Source organism: Orcinus orca, chromosome 19 (assembly GCF_937001465.1).
Source record: "Orcinus orca chromosome 19, mOrcOrc1.1, whole genome shotgun sequence".
Classification (NCBI taxonomy): Eukaryota; Metazoa; Chordata; class Mammalia; order Artiodactyla; family Delphinidae; genus Orcinus; species Orcinus orca.
The window spans coordinates 4,350,922-4,373,983 of NC_064577.1; the positions used below are offsets into that span (position 1 = coordinate 4,350,922).

The 23,062-nt window shown below is 53.8% G+C and overlaps 1 protein-coding gene across 1 annotated transcript in view; it reads right to left on the minus strand.

Annotated features, from left to right (window-relative positions):
• Nucleotides 1-834: 834 nt before the first annotated feature.
• The window catches only part of NOS2 (nitric oxide synthase 2), a 36,652-nt gene continuing 14,424 nt past the window's right edge, over nt 835-23,062 (minus strand). The window contains exons 7-26 of the mRNA XM_049702465.1: nt 22,250-22,391; nt 22,019-22,158; nt 20,522-20,696; nt 20,327-20,428; nt 17,033-17,227; nt 15,879-15,961; nt 15,211-15,355; nt 14,238-14,342; nt 13,239-13,288; nt 12,739-12,913; nt 11,882-12,014; nt 10,922-11,000; nt 9,952-10,133; nt 7,658-7,821; nt 6,481-6,688; nt 4,781-4,868; nt 3,985-4,106; nt 3,520-3,668; nt 2,343-2,537; nt 835-1,742 (exon numbers count right to left, since the gene is read on the minus strand). Coding sequence (XP_049558422.1) covers nt 1,623-1,742; nt 2,343-2,537; nt 3,520-3,668; nt 3,985-4,106; nt 4,781-4,868; nt 6,481-6,688; nt 7,658-7,821; nt 9,952-10,133; nt 10,922-11,000; nt 11,882-12,014; nt 12,739-12,913; nt 13,239-13,288; nt 14,238-14,342; nt 15,211-15,355; nt 15,879-15,961; nt 17,033-17,227; nt 20,327-20,428; nt 20,522-20,696; nt 22,019-22,158; nt 22,250-22,391 — 2,752 coding nt within the window. The 3' untranslated portion in view covers nt 835-1,622. The remainder of the gene's footprint in view (nt 1,743-2,342; nt 2,538-3,519; nt 3,669-3,984; nt 4,107-4,780; nt 4,869-6,480; nt 6,689-7,657; nt 7,822-9,951; nt 10,134-10,921; nt 11,001-11,881; nt 12,015-12,738; nt 12,914-13,238; nt 13,289-14,237; nt 14,343-15,210; nt 15,356-15,878; nt 15,962-17,032; nt 17,228-20,326; nt 20,429-20,521; nt 20,697-22,018; nt 22,159-22,249; nt 22,392-23,062) is intronic.

Consider the following 23,062-nt stretch of genomic DNA (forward strand, 5'->3'; position numbering starts at 1 on the left):
CCACATGGGTGTGAGCGAAAGCTCAGGCCTCTTGGACAGGCATCGCTGACGCAGGAAGGTTGGTGTTGGAGGTGAACCCAGGAAATGGCCCCATGCTTCTGAGATGGGCCAAGGGCTGGGCTGGGCTCCCGAGAAGCCGACTCGGAAGAGAGGCCTGTTTGTGTGCTTCTGCTGTGGGTCCCCCGGTGTCAGGGGTCGGGGTGTGCGTGGGAGAAAGAGAGTCAGCGTGCGGGGTTCTGCCAGTCACTGAGCCAGGGCATGGGGACCGGCTCTGTGTCCCCACGATGCCAACGCATCCTGCGAGCTCCAAGAATCCTGTCCTCGGGAACCAGGGTGGGGCTCAGAGCATCCTCAGACCAGCAGTACCAGCAGCACCTGGGGCCGTGAATCCCCGGCCCTGCCTCGGACCTCCTCAACGCCTGCGACGTGACAAGATCCCAGGTGGTCTGCTGCACGCTGGAGTGGGAGAGGCACTGGTCTAGGGGACTGTCGTGCAGATGCGTCGCTGGGACGCTGAGGTCGCATGCCCCTTTCTCCCCCACTACCGGAGCCGAGCAGGAGTGGTGGAGGGGAGAAGTGGGCCGGGGAGCCAGTGAGACAGGGTCCCAACCCAAGCCCGGAGCCAGATTTTGCCAAACCCTCGCTTAGCCCCTGGCTGAGCTCCTTCCTTGCTCTCACCGGGCTCAGTCCCTTGAGAAGCCTTCCCCATGAAAGATGTGTGTCCTTCCCTCACTGCCAAGTCCTCGACACGCAGCCCAGCCTCGCCTGTGCTGTCACCCAGGGCCCAAATCATTACTGGCCAAACTTTCACGAATCAGGCAGCCCCAGAGCAAAAGGCGGTGACTGCGTAAGACCGGGCTGTGGTCTAGGCCTTCGCTAAAGACCTGGCAGCCTCGCACCCCTGCCACACCCCGTGTGAGACGCCTCCTGAGGTGCAGCTCATGCCCGCAGGCCGGGCTGTGCTTCCTTACCCCCATCACGGGTCTTCAGATGTGCACAGAACTCCGTGTGCTGTCCCCATACCCGGTGGGCATTTCAGAGGAGCAATGGGGCCACGCTGATATGTCCCTTTGTGGGGGAGTTTTGTCCAGGCTGTGGCACCCCTCAGTCCCAACTCTATACAGCTTAAGGCTGCTTTCCCTCCAAAACACCCACACGCACATACAATGTGGTTAAAATAAAATGCATTTCGTATAAATATCTCCATCAAGGAGTCATACAAGGAAGGCTCAAGAGGCAGACTGGGGTTTGTTTTTTTTACATACAGAGGCATAAATAACTGTACACAGGCCGCTAAATACAGAGTGATGTGACAGCGCCTCCTGGTGGTCACCCAAGTGGTGCGATCAAGGAAGTTCCATCCTTCTCACCCACTGGCCAGGCCTGGCACTGCAGATCTAGTCTCCAAGGGACCGGGGAGGCCCATCTCTCCATCACCCCGGCAAGGGGCTCACTCAGTCCAGGCTGCTACTGGGTAGCAGGTCAAGTAAAGCATTTGAGAGGGAAGGATATGGGGAAATTAGATGTGAGGCTTGGGGATATAATCTCCCTCCAATATCCCCAGTCCTGTGACCTCAGAAAATCGAGAGTTGGCACCATCCTTAAATTCTACAGTGGCAGCTTTAACTTCTCCTGTGGGCGCTTGGAGCTCTGGTATTGCTGGGCAGCCCCGCTGCCCCATCCTTTTTCACCTCATAGGGAAATACAGCACCAAAGATATCTTCATGATAGCGCTTCTGGTTCTTTAAGGGAAAACAGAGACCAAGGTGTCAGCTCTGTTGGTGCAGCGATCTCTCACTCATCAGGTCCAAGCTGGGCCAAGCCCCAAGGGTCCCCCTGCTTCCCCATCACACCTACACTCATGAGCCGTTTGCCTTCCCAACTGTCATGCTTAGATTATACTCGAATCTCACTTAGACTATGTAACCCTCATGAACACCTGCTCTGGCGTGGACCACCAAAGCATCTCTCCAAGCTTTCTGATGGACGCTAAAGCCCGTCCAGTGCTTGTCTCACGAGGGGCTCCAGGAAATGTGGGCTCTGAGATAAATATGGTTGGGAAATGCCATGTACTTTCTCCCAGTCTTGAAGCGCCACAACGCACAGCAGCCTGTCAGGGGCTCTGAGAGTCTTGTAGAAAAATCAACATGTTTGCCTTTGTTTAAGTGAGCAGCCAGACCAGGATGTACAGTTAGGCCTTCTAACAGCCCAACCAGCTCTGACCTCCCGCCACCTCTAGGATTCCTTTGAGCCCAGACTGTTGTGAGCCTGACCCCCCTGGCCCTGGCTCCCTGGCCCATGTCCTTGGCCTGCATCCCGAGCCCACACGCCAGCGGCCCTACCTTAAGCTGGAAGAAATAGTCCTCCACCTGCTCCTCAGTTAGGCTCAGCGCGGTGGCCACCAGCTGCTTCAGGGTGCGGGCCACATCCCGGGCTGCGCGCACGTCCCCGCAGACGTAGAGGTGGCCCTGGTCCTCGTGGAGCACGTGCAGCACCTCGTCCGCCAGCTGTTGCCGCAGGATGTCTTGAACGTAGACCTGAAGCCAGAGGAGACGGTGGGTCCAGGCCCCCAGTGCTGGGGGCAAAGGCTGCGGTCAGGCCTGCCGGCCACGGGGAGATGAATAGGAGGTGGGAGGGGTGGCGGGGTGAGCACCCTCCTGGCCAGGGCCTTGCACGGGGACCAGGCTCGAGATGAGGAGGTGCACGGGTGCCCTGCCCGGGCCAGGCCCAGGCTGGGGCTGGAGAGGTGAATACTGGCCACAGCCATGCCCTTGAGGAGCTGACTCTAGTGGGGCTCCCTGATCTGCTCTGAATTCACCGTGCTTCAAAGAGGCATCTGTCAGGCCACTTACCCTGCCCAGAGCTCTGAGGCCCTCCTGCCTACATCCCACAAAAGGGAATCTCTGTCCTCGAGATGCCCCGTGTAATTCAGAGCAGGGCTCCCCCGTTACACAGAATCCTGGAGTCAACGGGGGACTCTCTCCTCTTTCTCTACACAAGATGCCCAGTGACCCTGGCACTGGGCACGGAGTGCCAGGTCTGGGAGGAGCCCAATGGGATCAGTTCACAAAGGCTGAGCCAACAGTCTTTTCCGACCCCCCGGCTCATGGGGCAAAGTACTACCCGGCACAGCAGAGCCGGTCCGCGGGCCGTGCTGGGAGCAGCGGCTGCCCCCCAGCCATGCTGTGCTGGAGCGCGAAGCCGACCTGGACCACCTCCCGCCCCCCCCCCCCCCCGACAGCTGTACATGCCGGCCGAGGACCTTCAGCAGGCTGGGCACTGGGGATTGGCTCACATGTGACTCTGACTTAGCCCTGAACGTCTCAGGGCCCGTCTCTTCTCCTGGAAGAGTGAACATAATCGCTTCACAGCGCCACTCCGGTGACTGTATAATCGCCTCCATTTTAGAGCTGAGGAGGTGAAGGCTCAGGGAAGTGAGGGGCTTGCGGGGAGCCAGGCACCCACCATAGTCTGTGCTTTTAATGCTCCACCCACTGCGCGGGCAGCTGCAGCATTTACCTTGGGCTGGTCAGGCAGGCGAGAATAGGCTGTGTGCACCTCATGCAGCACCCCCTTCCGGGTCATCTCCAACATCTCTTCCCGGTAGAGGTGGTCCTCATCTGGGCGGCGGCACCCAAACACCAGGGTCATGCGGCCGCTCTGGAGACCTGCAAGACCCAGTAGGCTGCAGTTACCAGGATGGCCACCAGAGGGCGGGTGGGCCATGCTTCAAGGCCTGCCGAGCTGCGCACCCAACTAGAATTCCATTTCATCCCCACGTTCTATCCAGCACTGTCCCCACTTTACAGATGAGGAAACTGAGGCCCAGGGCATTCACATCCTTTGTCCATACAGGCTGAGGCAAACTTGGGAGAGGGGCCAGGAAACATCTGCGGGGTGGCTACAGCTTCAGTTCTACTCCCAGGCAGGTGCTGGGCACCACCTGGTACCCCCTCCGCACCCCCAAAAACCCTCCAGCTGTACCTTTGTGCTCGGCATCATGAAGCCGCTGCTGCCAGAAGCTGCGGAAGGGGGCGATGCCCGTGCCAGGCCCGATGAGGATGCAAGGGTGGGAGGGGTCCTCGGGGAGCTGGAAGCCGCTGGCACTGAAGGGGACAGGAGGAAAGAGGCCCCGTCCTCAGACACCCTGGGTCGGATGCACACGCAGGACAGGGGCTGGGGAGCTGGGGGGGTGGCCGGGGGCGGTAGTGTTGTGGGGTAGGAAAGACAACGAGCTAAAAGTTGATTTCCCAAGTCCTGCGGGCTGCTTCAGGTCCCCTGTCCAGGCGCACCATCACCTGGCCCTGGGGTCCCTCTGAGAAAGGCTGAGCCTCATTGTACCCTGGGCCCCAACATCGCTGCCACCTCTGTCCCTGCTAGAGACGTGGCCATGCTCTACCACTGGGGGTTAGAATGGAGAGGCCCAGTGGGACCCTCGTGCCTTCTTCACGGGCCAAGGGGCCCAGAGTGGCATCTAAACCCCAGATTGGGCTTCCCTGGTGGCGCAGTGGTTGGGAGTCCGCCTGCCGATGCCGGGGACGCGGGTTCATGCCCCGGTCCGGGAAGATCCCACATGCCGCGGAGCAGCTGGGCCCGTGAGCCATGGCCGCTGAGCCTGCGCGTCCGGAGCCTGTGCTCCGCAACGGGAGAGGCCACAACAGTGAGAGGCCCGCGTACAGCAAAAAAAGAAAAAAGAAATAAACCCCAGATTCCTCCCTTTCAACCCAGTACTCCCCGGGGCCAGTGGTCCCGTGATGGACACAGTGGAGGGGGTGATTACCTTCGCACAAAGCAGGGCACCGGGTCTTGGGGCTTCAGGTTGCTGAGCCATGTGCTGCAGACGCCGTGGTGTAGGGGACCCTGGCCGTCTGTAAGGACAGCACACACCTGACGAGCATCGTCCCTCCCACCCCTGCGTGAACCTTCTCAGTGGCTCCTCCCACACTGACGCACCTCCCTGAACTGCCCGCTCAGGCACTCTGCAGGCTTTAATCAAAGGAATGTTTTTCTCCTGGTTCTGAGTTCCACCCTCTATTCGCCCAGAGCTGGCAAAAGCTGAAAGGGACTCAGAGAGTGTGCAAGGCTCTCCTTGTGCCACTGCAGAAACTGAGTCTCAGAGAGGGAAGGTGACTTGTACAAGGTCACTCGGGTAGCAGTAGAGTCAGGTCACAGCTCAGCTTCCCTAACTCCTACTCTGATGCTCCTTCCAAGAGTTTCTCCAGGGACCCTCCCAGCCCATCACTCAGCTCCGATGACAGTAGCACAAAGTGGCCCCTCAGGGTGACCACAGTCACTTCCTCGCAGTGTCTTCAGGAGTACAGCCCTTGCTGGTAGGAACCCTGGGTGGGTGATGGACAAGCTGCTGCGCCTTCCGGTCTGCTCTTCCATCTCTGTCTCCCCCAGCGGCCCTTCCTGGGCTTGTGGAAACCCCAGGTTCCCTTCCCAATGGCCCAGCATTTAAGGGGACCTTCAACCAACTCGAGAAGTCCCACTGGTTCTCCTCTGGGTGGAACCTTGCTCTCACAGGATGTGCCTGCCTCTCCTCTCCTGGTCTGAGGGTTAAGACTTGGCCTCTGCAGACGTTCTCTAGCAGAGCAAAGAGAGTCTCTGCCCGGTTTTCAGGAACTGTGTGACTGTGCTTCTCGGAGCACAAAGGGCTCTGAGGCGTGAGCCAGCTCCCCAGCTTTGCCAGCCCAGGCAATGCTCAGTTACGGAGAGAGGGCAGGGGCGTGGTTCATCCAGCTGGACAAGGTGTGGGACCTCCCAGTGTATGTCAGCCCATCCCCCGTCCTCTGCCCTCACAGCACCCTGCACCTTCCTTCTTAGCACCTACACAATGACAGCTGTCTGTTTCTATGAGTCTCTCTTCATGGTTCCCTCTAGATGGGAAGCTCCATGAGGGCAGGGTCTATGTGTGCTGTATTTCCACACCCACCGTGGTGCCAGGCATAAAGAGGTATGAAATAAATCATCGCTGAATGAGTGAGTGAATGAATGAACCATCAAGGCAGAATCACCCCTGTATTTAGGCTGGACTATCAGGAAGACTAAGAATCGCTGGGTGCCCACTAAGTACTGGGTACTTTCCACATCTGATCTCATTAAATTGTCCCAACAGGAGTTGGACAGTAGAGAGGAGTATGGTGGTTAAGAACTTGGACTCAGCAGTCAGACTACCTGGGTTTGCATCTCCGTTCTCCACCTGCTACCAGGGTGACTTTGAACCTGTGGCTTATCCTCTTTGTGCCTCACCTGTGAAATGCACACAGCTCCCGTCTCACATGGTTACCGATCACACACACACAAAGACGTTAGCTCAGTGCCTGGTTCATGGTAGTCTCTCCCATACTCCTCCTATCGCTGTTAACAGCTCTGGAAGGTGGGTGTTTAATGATGATGAGACCAAAGCTCAGAGATGTGGAACAGCTGCCCCGTAAGGAGCAGACGTGGGCCGCTCCACGGCCTCTGCCCCAGCCTTACCTCGGGTGCGGTACGTGAGCACGGCCACGGTGAGGTGGATCTCCGTGGGTGCGTGGTCCCTGGAGGAGCTGATGGAGTAATACCGGGGCTTCAGGACAGGCAGCTGGGAGAGCAGGAAGCTGGCGGACACCCGCAGGGACGGGAACTCCTCCAGCACCTCCAGGAAGGTGGGGCTATTGGTGAACTTCCACTTGTTGTAATCAGACGGCTGAAAGCCAAGGGCAATATGAGTGTCTCAGGGCGCCTGCCCCACACAGAGGGAAGAGGCTGTCACAATCCAGTATTCATTCATCCACTCCCACGGCACACACTTCAAAGAACCAGGTGCTGTCCACGGTGCTGAGAACGCCGAGCTAGAGAGGAAAACGTTCCTGTCCTGGAGGAGCTCAGGCCAATGAGTAGCATTTCTCTAACTTGTGTGCTTAGAACTTAACTGTCAGCAACTTGCAGGCAGGAGTCAAATCTTTATTCTAATCTAATTTGGGGAAGGGCTTCAGAATCATACAGACCTGGGTTCAAATCTTGACCGAACGCCCTTACTATCTGTGGGATCTCGTCCTCGTTACTTAACCTTTGTGGAATGAGGATAGCATCACCTACCTCATGGGGATGTTGTGAGAATTAAGTGAGAAAATGTGTGCCAGGTTAGTGCCGTGCAGCCACAGGATAAGGGCAGTGGAGGTGGCTGGAATCAAGATAATTAGCGATAATGGTGACGGTAATAATGATATTCGGTGCCTTTTGCAAAGACTTGGGTCTAGAAAGTTGCAGGTGAGTGAATGCATTCTCTCATTCATTTATTAATTCAGCTACCCATCTGTTACTATGTCCATTATCCATTCATCCACACCACCCATCCTCCATCACTTCCTAAATTCCAGGCTTGTTCCAGGTGTGGAGAATAAAAGACAGAGCGGCTCTCCTTTTCTAGCTCATTTCTGAGGAAGTGCACTTTGGTTGCATCCTGCAGACGTTCAAAACAATTCAGTTCACTTGACACAACTACGTCCTAGAGATGGGACAGGAGAGGATGCCTGGCTTCCTCCCAGCCTTTGACAAATCGCACTTTGGGAAGCTGGGGTGGATTCCCCTTGGAGGTTAAAGACCAGCTCTAGGCTCAGAATGTCCCCGACTCTGGGGCCCTGCTCCTGCCTCACCCACCAGCCCCGACCTTCACCTGGCACAGGGTCTCCAGCCTCTGCCTCTCAGCCTCGTCCGTGGCCAGCTGGGCAAGCTTTCGGAGCAGCAGCTGGGTTGGCGGGGTGGTGATGTCCAGGAAATAGGTGAGAGCCTGGCTGAGTGAGCAGGGGGGCAGTCGCTTGTCCCTGACCCAGTAGCTGCCTGGATAGGGAAGAAAGGAGTCAGGATGGGAAAAAGGCCCCATTTAGGTTTCCCAAAGAGTGATGAGGCATCTGGGATAGACACCCTCTACCCTCCAGCTGCAGGGGAGAGAAGACACTGGAGTTCTGGTTCCAGGAACAGCAAAAGGGTTCATGTGCCCAACTCAAGTGCAGGAAGATGGTGCCCAGTGGTAGGGCTGCCAGGAAAGGCTGGTCAACAGCCCTCCAAAGGGCACCCAAGTTGACACAATCCTGCAAAACTAACTATGTACCAGAGTCCAGTCGCTCTCTGGCCCAGACCTGAACTTCAGCAGGACACACACAGCTGAACTACAGACTCACCACGACTAAATTCACCAAAGACTGATGTACACCCCAGAGGCCAGTTCTTCATTTAGAGAAAAGCCCATAACTGCAGTCTCCAGGGGTGACTGGGTGAGCAGCCCTCAGCCCAAAGTGAGGTGGCAAGTCTCAAGGAGTGCCAAGAGGCCGTATGCAGGGCGGTCACAGCATGGACACTGGAGCCTGTAGACATGGGTTCAAACTCTGGCTCCCCACTTACTAGTAGGCTGACTGAACCCTCTGAACTTGGGTTCTGTCTCTGTGAAATGGACGTGATAATAAAACCTGTCCTGCTGAGTTTGCATGAGGACTGAATGAAACAGTACACGTATTAGGTAAAAATATTAGTATTACATTGTTTCCTCTAGACCCCAGGCCTGAGGAGTCACATCTGTCCCCCTACAGTCACAAGGATGTCTCTGTCCTCTTACCCCCGAGTTGCAGGCTCTCTCACACACTCCTGGACAGTGGGGAACAATGCCAGACTTTGCTTCTCAGGCTCCTGCTGTCCTATTTTGGCCACTCTCTTTAGGGGGACACATTTTTTGGAGGTATCATGATTGCAGAGGACGCTAAGGCCAGGGAGCTAGTCCAAAGGGCTGGAAGGCCTGTGATTGCTGATTTCATTCGTTTTCCTCTCCTAGTGCCTGTCACCCAGTGCTGTGCTCACCACATAGGCTGAGAGCCTCGCCTTAGCAGACAACGGGGACTCTGACCCCTCCCCCGGACAGCCTCATCTCTCCAGTTAGGATGGCCAGGAGGAGCCAAGCTCTCCTGGTCACCCATGGTCTGGCCCTGCCCATTGCCCACAGAAGGTGGGCATAAATGAGACCCTCGATGGGGAAGCAGTATGAAATTAGAATGCCATGAAAATGCAATATAAATTCCAAAGCATAAAATTTGGGATCCAAAGGGTGTATTAAACTACCTTCCTCTGACCTTCCGGACAAATGTCGATTAGCCCATGGGAAATGGATTCCTCCATTCCTGCATTTGTTTGGTGCCAGGAATTGTGGTGAAGGTTGCACACACACGTATCTACTCATCTGTTCTTCACCACAGCCCTGCGAGGAAGGCTCTATCATCTCTATTTTAGAGACAAAGAAACAAAGCCTCGGGAGGTTAATGCCTATGCCCAAGGTCACATTGCTAGTAAGTGATGGATCGGGGACCTGAATCTTCAAAGCTCACCATTTTCATAGTTTCCACATTTCTCTATCATGTCACCAAGCAAGTTGCACATGTGTGTCTGTTGTGGGACTAAAGAGACCATGCATGTATTGGTAAAATGCTGGCATCAAGGAACTACCCCCCAAATGGTGGCTGCTACTGTTATTATTATAATAATAATTATGACTATTTTTGCATATCTGCATCCTGTACTAGGTAGTGAGCTTTCTGAGGGCAGACACGGAGTCTCATTCATTTTTGTAGCCCAGGGCCTGCCTGGTATAGAGATGTGAGTAGTTAAAATTTTGATGGAAAAATGAATCAGTCAACCAACAAAAGTGGCCGGGTCAGCAAAGAATGAAGGGGAAAGATAGCCCAGCCTCTGGTGCTGGGCAGATAGTCCCAAAGAAGCAGCCCTTCCTGTTGGCCCGGCGGCCGGTCGATGACTATGTACAAGGCTGCTCTGGCGCGGGCTTCAGAGGCCCACCACTCAGCAGGAAGGACAGGGTTAGCTGCCCGTTTGCAGCGCAGGTCCGGGCCCAGCCCATCCGTGGGGCTGTGGCTTGGTGGGAGGATGCTGGGGGCGGCCTCAGCTGAGGCTTTTGTGCAGCGGGCTCACCGTTCTCGCAGAGGGTCTCCAGGCGCATGGGTTGGTGGGGGGCAGGGCCATCCACCACTCGCTCCAGGATGCCTTGGACCAGGGCTGGCTGGTTGCCTGGGAAAACTCCGAGGTGCTCTCCCGGCAGGTAGCTTGGACCTTGGCTGCCCTCACAGGAGAGTTCCACCAGGAGGGTGGTACGGCTGCAGAAGGAAAAAGAAGCCTCTGGTTACGCCACCAGGATTTCCTCCAGCACTCCCTGATGGGTGGGCCAGTTTCCCCAGGAAACGTGCCCTATTTTCATTTTCCTGCCCGGTTCCATGAACACGGGTTGCCGGCATTCTGAGGCTGGGGTGCTCAAGAGGGGCCCGGGGCTGACCCGGCCTGCGGCTTCTCCGTGGGGAGAGGGTGAACAGGAATCCTCCCATGCAGCCCTCCCAAGCCCTCAAGAGCTTGACCACAGACTCCGCCTAAAGAAAGCATCGCACTAGGAGGTATGTGGGCATCGAGACAAACCTTTCCTAGTGTCTAGCACAAATCTGGTTCTTATCAGAACACAGCCCACTTTCGCTAATGAATGTAAGGACAGCACAGAAAAACAAAACCTACAGAGAATCCACACTGCTGGCTGACCTGGCGGGGAAAGGTCCTTCCCTGCCAAAACTTTTCCTGAAAGTTCTTAAGAAAGCCAAATAGTTTGAGTGTTTCTTGCCCTCCCCTTTTGGTGAAATAGTTAAGTCACAAAGGACAGGAAGTGAAGCAGGTGCCTCGTTCCCAAGCTGGAAAACTGGCCCATGGTTAATGGAGACCCAATGTAAAGGTGCTGGTGGCCACAGGGGTTAACAATCAAGCTGACCCTCCCAGTGGCATCTTAGCGAATGCCGGTGGACACTTCCCTCCTCTCCTTTCTAAGACTGACTTGCTCTGGCCTTTCCTGGATGAAAATAAAATCTGTGGAACGTCACCCAAGAAGCCCTCTCCTTTGCCCTACCTGGATTTTGGACTCTGTAGATTCCGCTGCGATTTCAGCCTCATGGTGAACACATGCTTGGCGTGCATACTGCCGAGGGCTGTGGGACAGAGAGACAGTGAAGTGGCAACGTGGCTCTGAAGTGTTGGTGGGGCAGCCTCCACGTGCTGAGTCAATTACACCCAGACGTTGCCCTGGGGTGTCTCACTGTGGTGGTGCTGGGGTTTCCCTTCCCTTCTTTTTTTCCCCACTGTGTTTCTGAATCACAAATAAAGACCCTTGGTTTGAAGAGGATGCTTGTGCCGCTGCTAGGTATTGGGAAATGCAATGCAAATGCCCCAATATGGGAATTTCTAGGACATCCCATGGCTTGGGATCCGCAGGAGAGCGTAGTTGAAGCTGGGGATATCCTAAGCGTGAGGAAACATGTAGGACCTCTGTAGTCCTAGTATAGGAAAAGAGGAAGCACAGAAGCACAGCATCCAGACGGGCCGTTCAGAGTTCCCAGACTGTAGCCTGGAATTGCCTCTGAAAATTGTTCTTCATAATACCTGGCTGCCATTAGAGCGGGAAGGCTGGGGCCCAGATCCCACCTGGGCCATCTGCTAGCAACTTGCTGCACCTCCCTGAACTTCAGTTTCTCTGTCTGTGCCTTTCTCACAGGATGAGTGTCAGGGATCACTTAGAGCAGGTGCGCAAAGAGTCCAGCACAGTGCCTGGCACATAGGAGCGTCCTTCTCTCTCCACTGCCCTCCCAGGGTCTCCTCCTAAACCGCCTCTCTCAGAGACGAAGCATGCCTGCAAGTCTTGCATCCCAGCAGGCTCTTGGACCCAACAAGAGAGAGATGCCTGGTAGCCCCAGACTAGCTGCCTCTGTTCAGAGGGTCTTAGTGGTCTCCTTGACCCTAGGCTCAGGACTCAGAGACACCCACCCCAGCAGGAAGGGCAAGCAAGCTCCGTGTGGTGCAGGGACGCAGGTACCTTTGTTGAGGTCCAAAGGCTGTGAGTCTTGCACGAGCCGGTAGTGGTGCAGGTCCCAGGTCACATTGGCAGTGTAGAGCTTGGGGATCTGGATGTGGTGTTTGCCTCGGACATCGAACGTCTCACAGGCTGCCTGGACAAAGGTGGAGCCGACTGGTGTTAATCAACATCCCCGTCTTCAGCAGCAGCTACCATTTTTTAAGTCCTTGCAACTGAGCTAAGAGCTTCGTGTAATTACTAAGCACACTTATCTGGTTGGGCTGTTATGAGAACCCAAAAAACGGTTGGTCCTAGCACATAGTAGCTATTGCTATTATTATGAATATTAATAATGACAGCATCTCGTTGTATCCGCATGCCCACACTATGACACAGGTGTGATTACTCCCATTTTCCTGACATGGAATCGTGTGGAGGAGACGTGGGCTTGGGAACCATGTCGGACCCACTCAAGGTGGTGCTCGTAAGACCCACTGCTGGGTGAAACGCTTTGCTTCAGGGAGTTCTCTCAGTCCGTGGGGACCTACTGAGATATCCCTGTCCCCAAGTTCTCTGTGGCTGGGACACTGGAACAAGACAAGGATGTCAGAAGGTGACCTGGATAATCAGAGGGGGAAAGATCTTAAACCACAGCTTCCCGAGGGCAGGGAGGTGTCAAGTGGAGCTCTTCTGGGGGCTGTGGGAAAGCAGCAGCGACTTGAGCTCTCAGGCCTGCGATCCCGGCCCACACCCGGGACCACGCCTATAGGACCCAGCAGGGGTCATGCCACCCAGGATGCCCAGCACAGGTGTCCTGGGCACGAGTGCACCGCAGCCTCCCTCCCGGTGCTGTGCGGCAGCTCCGGCTGTGAACTGACCTTGAAGGTTTGCACGGCCCAGCCACGGAAGGCCTCCTCCTGCCCGCTGAGCTCGTCCCCTTCCCCTGTTGGGGCGATCTGAGAAGCCCCCAGCTGGGACAACTTCTGGTCGATGTCATGAGCAAAGGCGCAGAACTGAGGGTACATGCTGGAGCCGAGGCCAAACACGGCATACCTGCCCGAGGAGGACACGCACGGAGCCTGGGTGAGCTGACCCCGTCCACAGGCCAGCCTCCGGCCCTTGCGCCCCAGCTGGGCAAGGACCGCCAGTGCACACCCCCTTCCTGTCCTCCCTGGTTCCCGAGCCTCGTCTCCAACTCCCACGACCAACCCCATGCCTGGCCTGCAGAACTGTGAACGGGACTTGGTGTCCCTGCTTTGACCCACAACACCTCTGAGAACAGGCTGTCTCTGGGCCTGGACATCCCAGGAAGTTCCCACTTATACACACCCAGCTCCGTCCCTGGAACCCAGACTCTGGGAGTGGGGAAGAGATTTACCTGAACTTGTTGGTGAGTTCTTTCAGCATGAAGAGGGACTTCTTCAGTTTCTAGAAAGAGAGAGAACCACAGAGTTCCCAGGACAGGATTAATAAAAGCACCACTTTTCCCTTTCTTCTGGTGGCTCATTTAAAAACTGGACATATCTGGCAGGAGAAAGTTCAAGGTGCTCGCAGGGAAGTTGGTTTAGGTGGGGCCGCCTGGCTGGGGCTCAGGGACAAGTTCAGCCTTAGCAACTCATGTGGGCCTGACCTTTGGTGGGGGGCGAGGACAGCCCAACCCCCAGCCCATCCAGCCCTGGCAGAGGGGGGCCTGCCTTATAGCAGGGCATCTCCAGAGGGACTCCTGACGGGACATGAGCCTCTCTTCTTGTCAGAGTGACAACTGGTCCCGTATTCTCTGAAATAACCCTGATTTCCCAGGAACTCAAGATAACTTTAGGTGGAAACTAGTGTCAAATCACATGGTAAGAAAGTATTCTTTTCTTCTTTAATTTTTTATAGTTATTCCTGTTTCAATTATTTCATTCTTTTGTCCTGAACACTAGGGAGAAAATCTCAGACTGCTGCTAATGGAGACTTAACACTTCTCTCATACTTGCTTATTACTCTTTTTAAAAAACAAAGCCAGCCATGGTTAGGCAACAGTATCCAGCTAGAATTCAGTAACTGCTTGGCTTTCATTGGATTTACCTGGGACCAATTTCTGCTGGCTTTCCATTTGTGAGAGTGATAGAAAGTTTCCTTTAAACATGAATTTTTGAATTTAAAAAGGCAGGTCAATTTACTGAAATATATTAAGCACGTCACAGGAAAGGCAGCTCACGCACACAGAGGAAATTACGAAGGAGGCAGCCAATGGCTGACCTTAGGGCGACCCAGAGTGATAAGAGCTCTCACTCCCGAGTGCCCTCCTTAGAACATGCTGAGTCCCCAGATCCTTTCCTTGGTCCTCTTGGGCTCTACCAGACCCCAGACCCCTGGGACTCAGGCCACCCACCTCTCCGTTGCCAGGGGAGTCTCCGTTCCCGAACGTGCTGGTCACCACCAGCAGTAGCTGTTCCTCCTCCAGATGGCTCAGCCTGTATTCGTCCATGCAGAGAACCTGCACGGCACCCAGGGTGGACATCAGCCCTTGCTTCCCAGGCTGGCGCCCTCCCCAGACACCCAGCGCTCCCCTCATCCTACTCAGGCCAGGAGTCCCCTTCGTCATCTCGGTCCCCTGGTGCCCGGCACAGAGGAGGTGAGGACTTAACAAATCCCTGTCTACTGAACCTATGTGAACACAGCATCCTCAATTCTTTGATTCTCCCACGCGAACACATCAGCAAGCCCTGGAGGGTTTGCCTCCAAAATACTGCATGTCCCAAATCAGAGCACGTCTCACCGCTTCCATTGCTATCTTGAATTCTGAGTGCGTGGACATATTTTCCACAAAAACGGGATGAGCAGGTAACAAAATTGACAGCTCCTCTGGCACCTCGGGGACCCAAATGCTTTGCCTGAAGCTAATCTCAGGTGACATGTGTCACGGCCTCGTGGTTCTACCCAGGCCTACCTGACCCAGGAGGCCTTCAGTGATGGAGGATCAAATCCAACACTGGTGGAAGGAATGAGTCACCCTTGGGAGTTTTGTTTTATTTCTCTGCATCTTATTCGTCCTCCGCTCCCTTCACATTTAGCACTGCACCCTGTATAGGAGGTGTTCTGTAAATGTGGATAAAATCCATCTAGAACACCTCATGTATATCGAGACTTAGCAACATTAAGAAGGTGTTTCTCAAACTGTGTTCCCTGGAACACTATGAAAAGCTTATTTACTAGGTAAGTTTGGGAATCCCTGGACACACCTCTCTCCTTCTATCACAGATTTTCAATAAACATCAGCATGCCCAACGCTTGGGGACATGCAGGAGCAGAGCCATCATTGTAACTTGCCCCAGACTTCTCCGTGCACAGGCTGAGTTGGCTACCTTAGGGTTGAAGGCACAGCTGAACAAGGCCCCTAGGTCCCGGGCCAGTGTTTCTGATCTTCCTGTCTCTGTTGCGAAGAGGATCGTGGCTCTGACCCGGGAAGCCATCTTCTCACGCATCAGCACTGACGCAAAGAGCACGGCTCTGTGAGGACAGACATACTCTGTGTGCTGAGTCAGCCTCCAGAGGGAGACGGGGGCCCAGCATTTAAAGTGCAGCAGATCGAGGGAAAAGAACCCAGGTTTCTCACCAGCTATCAACCCTGGCTCACCGCCCTTCTCCTCCTCTCCCCCACTCAACCCACCACTCAGCCCCTTTGGGAAAATGGAGGAGAGAGAAGGCTGGGACAGAGGTGGCAGGTGACCCTGGGAATTGGTGTCTGGATTTCTGGGAACCAAACCCTTTCTCTCTCTCTTTTTTTATAGTCTTAATATACCTTTTAATTTATTTATTTATTTATTTATTTATTTGGCCGCACTGTGCAGCATGCGGGATCTTAGTTCCCCAACGGGGGATCGAACCCATGCCCCCTGCAGTGGAAGCGCAGAGTCCTAACCACTGGACTACCAGGGAAGTCCCTCCAAACCCTTTCTCATTGTTCGCTGCCCTTCAAGGCCTAGAAGGAAGGGCTGAGGTTCAGATGTCAACACTGGCTGCTCCCACTTACTTGACCAAGACTTTGAATCGAATCTCTCTTCTCCGGGGTCTCCGCCTCTCATCCTGCCAGACGTGGGTTTTCCAGGCCTCCACCTTCAGAAAAGAGGGCAGATATGTGGGCAAGGTGGGCCCTGGCTTGGCTTGGGCTTGGAGAGACAGAAGGCCCTTCATGCCCTTCGTGAGTTGGGGGGCTGAGCAGGCCCTGTCCCCACACTTTCACTGAAAGCCCCACGGGGAAGGGCTGCATCTGTCTGTCTCCCTCCAAGTTGTAGCTCATGTCCGGCACAGAACCTGCACACGAACAGTTGACTGTCACCCATTAGTGTGTCCCTGGAAGGGAGAGGCTGCACATCTCTTTCCTTTTGGTGTCTGATCACTAGGAAGGCTATACAGATTGTGTATAATGCATAGTCTGCCCTGGAATACCTCTGAGAGTAGACGAAGGTGCTATGACCACAGGCACAAACTATCCCAGGCAGTCAGTCACACTACTTATCACTTTTAGAGTAAGGAAGCTCTTCCCCAAATCTAACCAAAGAGCTTTTTGACAAAAAATGAGATCATTTCACTGGGTAACGGTTCCTGAGTGCACTCTGGGTTGGACACTGGGCTGAGCTGTTACGTACACCAGCTCATGTGATCCACACAACCTCCTCCACCGTGGAGTTGATGACCATCCTTTTAGAGATGAGAAAACCAGGGCTTAGATGGGTGAAATGACCCACCCAAGATCATACAGCTAGGAAGTGGGAGAATCACCCCCAGATGTATCTGACCTGGGAGCCAAGCTCTTCACCATTATGTCATGTGACTGTCTATAGCCCTCCCGTGCAGGCGGGCACAATGGTGGTCGCCCTCAGGAGCTTAAACTCCATCAGAGCAACAGGCTACGAAAGGTACCATAAAAGGTATTCCCTTCAGTCTCACTTCTGTAGAAATGGACAAAAGCATCCTTGAGTGAAGCCTGAAAAGCATTAAAAATATGCCTCTGTGTCCCCGATCCTTCCTTGTATATCCTGCATTAGTGAGCACACGTGTGCACAGGCACATGCAAACACACACGCACGCACACATGTGTACACACATGCACACACGTGCAGACACACACACTCTCTCCACCCCCGAGCTCCCAAGACAGAAAGGAGAGGAAGGCCCCTCTCTTACCTGGTAGTAGTAGAAAGGGGACAGGACATAATTTAACATCTCCTGGTGGAACACGGGGGTGATGCTTCCAGAAATTGGGGGGACCAACCAAATCCAGTCAGCTGGGCAACCCCCTCGGGACCGGTACTCATTCTGCATGTACTTCATGAAGGACTCTGCAGCTGAGTGGTGGTCCATGATGGTCACATTATGCTTCTAAATCAGAAGGAGGCAAGTTGAGGAGAGTGGTCGGTTGGCTGCAGGGCTCCCAGATGGACTATGGAAGGGCCTGGCAATCTGTAAAATGGGACCACAATCCCCTCTGGCCCCCTTCTCACTGCTGAAAATAAATACCCAAATGCAAAGTATTTTCAGAGCCTCTGAGGAGCCCAAGCAGTCACCATAGCCGTGGTCAGCCCACAGGCCACACGTGGTCAGCCCACTGCCCCCGCTTGGCCCTCTGCGGGCAGTGTCCAGCTTCCCAGGCCCACAAGTCTCCCTGGACTCCCACAAATTGCTCTCTGGATGCTGATGAGTCAAAGCACAGTGGCTTGTTTTCACTTGTTGGTAAAGAGTTCCAGGAGTCACCTTCCCAAAGATGTGGCTGTCTCAGCCCAGGAGGAAGAGGACTGAAGCACTGCGGGGAACCACAGTGCATGGAAGGCAAATCACCACAATGTCCCACATCCTAAAATTAGAAGCCAAGGGGTCTGAGCCTTCCTGGAATGATCCAACAAGGGCAGCCACATCGTCTGGAGCAACTCATGTAGTCAAGAGACATTGGTTTCATGGAGTGGTTCAAACCTTGGCCTCTTATTAGCCATGTTACTTTGAGCTATTAGTTCCTTAACCTCAGTTTCCTCATCTGTAAAATGGGGATGGTAATAGTTCCTACATCATGACGTTGTTGAAAGAATGCAATCAAATAATCCAAGTAAAGCATAAAACGTGCTCAATGAATGTTAGCCGCTATTATTATTTCTATCTACCAGGTATTGCATACAGAGGTGAAAGACGTGGCCCCTTCTCTGCATTGGATCATACTCTAACTGGGGGAGGCAGAAGGACGTCAGCCATTTCACATGGTCTGATAGAAGCTATGATGGAGTTGAGTGCAGGTGCTGACGGAGGGCCGAGGGAGGGTTTAGCTCACACAGGGGCTCAGAGGAGAGATCGGGGATTTTAGAGACAGTTTCTAAGAGGAAGTGAGTTTTGAGAGATGGGTACCAGTTAGGCAGCAGACGGGCAGTCCCGGAGGAGGACACTGCATGAGTCAAGGCCGGGAGGCAGGAGAGGAGCCAGTGGGCTCCAGTAGGATCAGCTATGCCTTCTAAAATTCTATACATACACACACCGCAACTACTGGGTGCCAGACCGGTTTTAGGCGCAGGAGCTGATGAATGATGAGAGCTGTGAGAATAGTTGTAACAGTAATAAATAATAATAACAACAAAACTAATGTTTTTTGAGTGATCACTATGGGTCAGGCAATGCAGCTAAATATTTTGCATTCATTTTCATTTAATCCTTACAGTAACCTAGTGAGGGAGGTACCATTATTATCTCCATTTTACAGATGAGGAAATGAGGCCAAGTCTTTTGAAGCTGACCCTGAAGGAGGGTCATGAGGAAGTCCTGGAGACTCTCAAGCAGTGGAGGGACGTGGTCAGCAATGGTCAGGAGACAGTTGAGGGTCAGCAGTTTCCTGGGACATATCCACATCCTGCCAATATCAGAGCTGATGCTGGGAGCCTGCAGGAGTCAGGATGTGTGATCCACAGCCAGTGGGGCCTTCCCGAGCTGGGTCAGCCCCAGGAGGCTCTTCCTGTCCTGTCTCGGAGCTGCCCCGTTCCCCCCACCCCACTCCCCCAAATCAGGCACAAGCTTGACATGCCTACAGCGTGACAAGCTCTGGGGAACAGTGTGTGATAATATGTATTTACTGGGTGTTTAATGTCAGCTCCCACTACATTCCACAAGGCCAGGGTTTCTGTCTATTTTGTTCACCGCTCACACTCTTGGCCTGGCCTAGGGCCTGACACATGGAAAATGCACAATAAAACTTTGCTGAATGAATGAATGACCCTCTGCCCTGCGGTCTGGCCTCCAGGGCATCTGCCAACTTTGTGGACATGGTCCCAGCTTCTAAAGTAATAGCTTCACACGTCCATGGCTCCTTCCCCAAAGGAAGGGGAGTGTTTATAGGAGAGCAGCAGATGGCCCGGAGGGCTCAGTCCCACACAGGAGCCAACCTGCTGTGTTTGGTGGCTGCCATTGCTCAGAGAGGGAAGCAAGAGCAACAACTGCTCAGGTGGACGTGGCCTCTCATTCATTCATCCAATACATATATGTTTTTAGCATCTGCCACGTGCCAGACACTCTTCTAGGCTCCAGGGGTAGAGCAGTGAACAAGGGAGACAAGGTCCCTGCCCCATGGAGCTTACATTCTAATGGGGGAAACAAAGAAAGAAGCAGATGGACTCCATAATGTCAGGAGCTAATCAGGATTATGAAGGAAAAGAAAGAAAAGGTTAAAGGAATAAGAAAGACAGGGAGGTGGGTGAGGATGCCTTTGTTTATGGTGTCGTCAGGGAGGGCTACTCTGAAGAGGGGACAGTTGAGACCTGGATGAAGGGAAGGGGCCAGTCACGGGATGATTCACGGCAAGAGTGTTCTAGGCAGAGGAAAAAGCAAGTGCAAAGGCCCCTAGGGGGGAAGCATCTTGGTGAGTTTGAACAACAGCCAGAATTCCACTGGCAGAGCTGTGGAGGATAAAAGCCTGACTGGAGCGGCTGGGGGATGAGGACGTGTAATGAGGTCTTTCCACGGTTTTGCCGTAAAAGGGAGGCAGAGAAACAAGGTAGTAGCTGGGTAGGGGGAGTATTTGGTTAGCTAGCCATTTATCTCTTTGAGATGGGAATCATTACAGCTTACTGATCATTGATGGGAATGATCCAGTGGATAAGGAGGTATCAATGTTACGGGGCAGAGGGTGGGGAGGATTTTCAGGAGTAAAGTCCTTGAAAATTGAGAGAGGACAGGATTCAGTGCTCAAGCGCAGGGATTGACCAGCCTTGGGAGGTAAGGAGTTGCCTGTTGCTAGAAGCATTCAAGTTTATACTAGCAGACTTGAGAGGGCTTGTCTCTCTATCCCCAGCACCTAGCACTGTGCCTGGCACAAACAGGGTGTTCAACATTGTTTGATGCGTGAATAAATGAGCAATGCCGTAAGGGGAAAATCAAGCATGACGTGGGCGGCTGGACCAGACGACCTTCTAACCAGAAAGCTTTCAGACCCGCAAACACCAGACATGCCTGGAAACTGTGGAGCACAGCAACATTGATCTCAATGACAGCCCGGTCTTTCCAGAGTGAGGCCACCTTGTGTGTTTCCAGGCCCATTCTCCTGCCCACTTCCTGCAAAGGCAGAGAAATGGGGGTGAGTCAGTCTCTTGGATCCCAGCTGCAGGCCTGCACCTCTAGCCGGCCCAGCTGGACGGTCTTCGTTACCTCCAGGATGTTGTAGCGCTGGACGTCACAGAAGTCCCGGACTCCGATCTCTGTGCCCATATACCAGCCGTTGAAGGGGCACCCTGGGAACTCAAGGCCACCCACCTCAAGCAGCATGTTGGCTACGGCCGGCAGGGCATACCACTTCAGCTCCAGCTCCCGGAACCACTCATACCTGGTAGGGAGGCAGAGCTGGTGGCAATGGGGCCTTCACTTTGGCCCACACTCATCCCCCCAAAAAAAAGCTTCAGAGAAAGAGTGCACCAAGAAAACTCCTTTCCAAGTGCTGATCTCTAAGTTCATCCCACCTGGAGAGGTGAATTGACGCACCACGTGTCATTTGCTAATTATACATTCAATCACGAGTTCATTCACACAAACATATTAAGCATCAAGTATATGACAGGCCCTGTGCTAAATGCTGAGAACCCAACATAACACAGCACGTAAGGATTCCAGTGCAGAAAGCCTGGGTTCAAGTTCTGCCTTTCTGATTACTAGCTGTGTAATCTTGGGATATTATTTAGCCTCTCTGAGCCCTAGCATCCCCACCAACAAAATAGAGATAAAAGCATCAAACTCATGGGATTATTGTGAAAATAATAGTATCCTTTATTTGTATATTCATTCATTCCAGAAATATTTATAATTGAGCACTTATTATGAGCCAGGCGCCCTGCTACGTGTTGGGGATATATTGCCGAACAAGAAAGACAAGATCCCTAATTCTCAAGGACCTTACAGACTATAAGTAGGTAAACAAATAAATAAATAGGAAAATAAAGACAAGGTGATGTGTCAGATGGAGGGTGAGGGTGCCTACTCTAGATTGGGTGTTCAGAAGAGGCTTCTCAGAATGGGTAACATTCGGGAAATACCTCGTTGACAAGAAGAAATGAAGTCTGCAAAATTCTGGAGAGAGGGCATGTCAGGCAGAGGGAAGGGCAAGTGCAAAGGCCCTGAGGTAGGAGTAAGTTCAGTATATTCAAGGGACAAAAAGAAGAGCCCAGCCTAATGCCTGCTACATAGTGAGTGTCAATGTATGCAGGTATTTTTGTAATTATTAGAGCTGCCTGGAGGAGGGGCTGAACCAGATGAGCTCTTGAAGTACTGTCATCAGTCAGGAGAGGGATGGCTAAGAGAGTTGGCAGGAAGGTCAAAGAGGCCTGGGCTGCACAGTGTGAGAATCTCAGAGCCTTTCAAGGATTCCTTTCCTGAGGTCACTTCTTCCCAAGCTGCTAGAGCCTGGTCTGTCTAAGCCATTGCTTTCCTGTCACCATCAGCATCTCATTATAAGTCTGAGGCCCGACATGCAAGTGCAGAGTTGCTGTAAAAGGGCGACAAGGCAGGCCTTGAAAGTTGGCCCTTCTGGGTATCACCTGCTGCTGGCCGGGCTTTGGGGGAGGTGCAGGGAGGATCCTGAGGTCTGAGGTCTCACTTAGGAAAGGAGGGGGCATGCATGTGAACACACACCCCCGGCACCCACAGCCTGCTTACTTGGGATGTTCCATGGGCACCTCAAACACAAGGTCGGGAGGGATTTCGAAGAGCTCAGGGTCACGGCCATCAGCCTGCAGGACCAGAGGCACCACATCGAAGCGGCCGTACTTGGGCTTCCAGCCCAGGTCGATGCACAGCTGAAAACAAGACAGGCCAAGTAAGTCTGGAGATCCAAGTCCCTTGACCCCTCTGGGCTCCACTGTCACCCACCAGAGCCGGATCTAGTACCTGGGTGAGCTCCACGCTGGCAGGGTCTCCTCTGATGGTACCATCAGGCATCTGGTAGCCGGCATACCGGATGAGCTGGGCGTTCCAGACCCGGAAGTCATGTTTCCCGTCGCTCCGCTGGGGGAACACGGTGATGGCCGACCTTCCCCAAGGTGAGGACAGTGCTGTTTACCACCCAGCTTCAGTGTGCGCTTCCAGCCATCCCCAACAGGTCCCCTGTCCCCTCCTATCTTCCCACTCCCCAGCCCTCTGCACCCGAGCTAACTGAACCAAACCCCTGCAGCTCTGAGACATGCCAAGCTCTCGCTGGCCTCTGTGTAACCCGTCCACTTCCTGACATACCCTCTCCTTCCTTCTTCTTCCTGCAGCGCCTACCTTCCAGACCAGCCCAGGGACCACGTCCTCCAGGGAACCCTCCCCACCCCTTGGGCACGGTTAGCTGCCCAACCCTTTCCCTAGCTGCACCATAGTTCTCTTTGCAATTGAGTTAGTTGGACGCTTGTCTAGTGCAAGGCATAGGTTCATAGTGAGCTGGACCCTCGTCTTAGGGTCCTAGTCACTTCCCACCCCCATGCCTAGCCCTGTGTTGGGTCCTCATCAGGTGGGCACTGAGTGTTTGCTGAAAGGAAAAATGAATGAAGGACCAAATGAGTTGACCTTGACCTCCTTGGCTAGGGGAAGGGGAAGGTAAGGCAGGAGTGGTTCTGATGGGCAGCCACGCCCCCACCTCTAAGAAAATCACCACATAGGCTGCAAAAACAACTTCTCATCTCCTCTAAAGTGGGGAGCCTTAACCTCGAAGAGTGGAGAAGT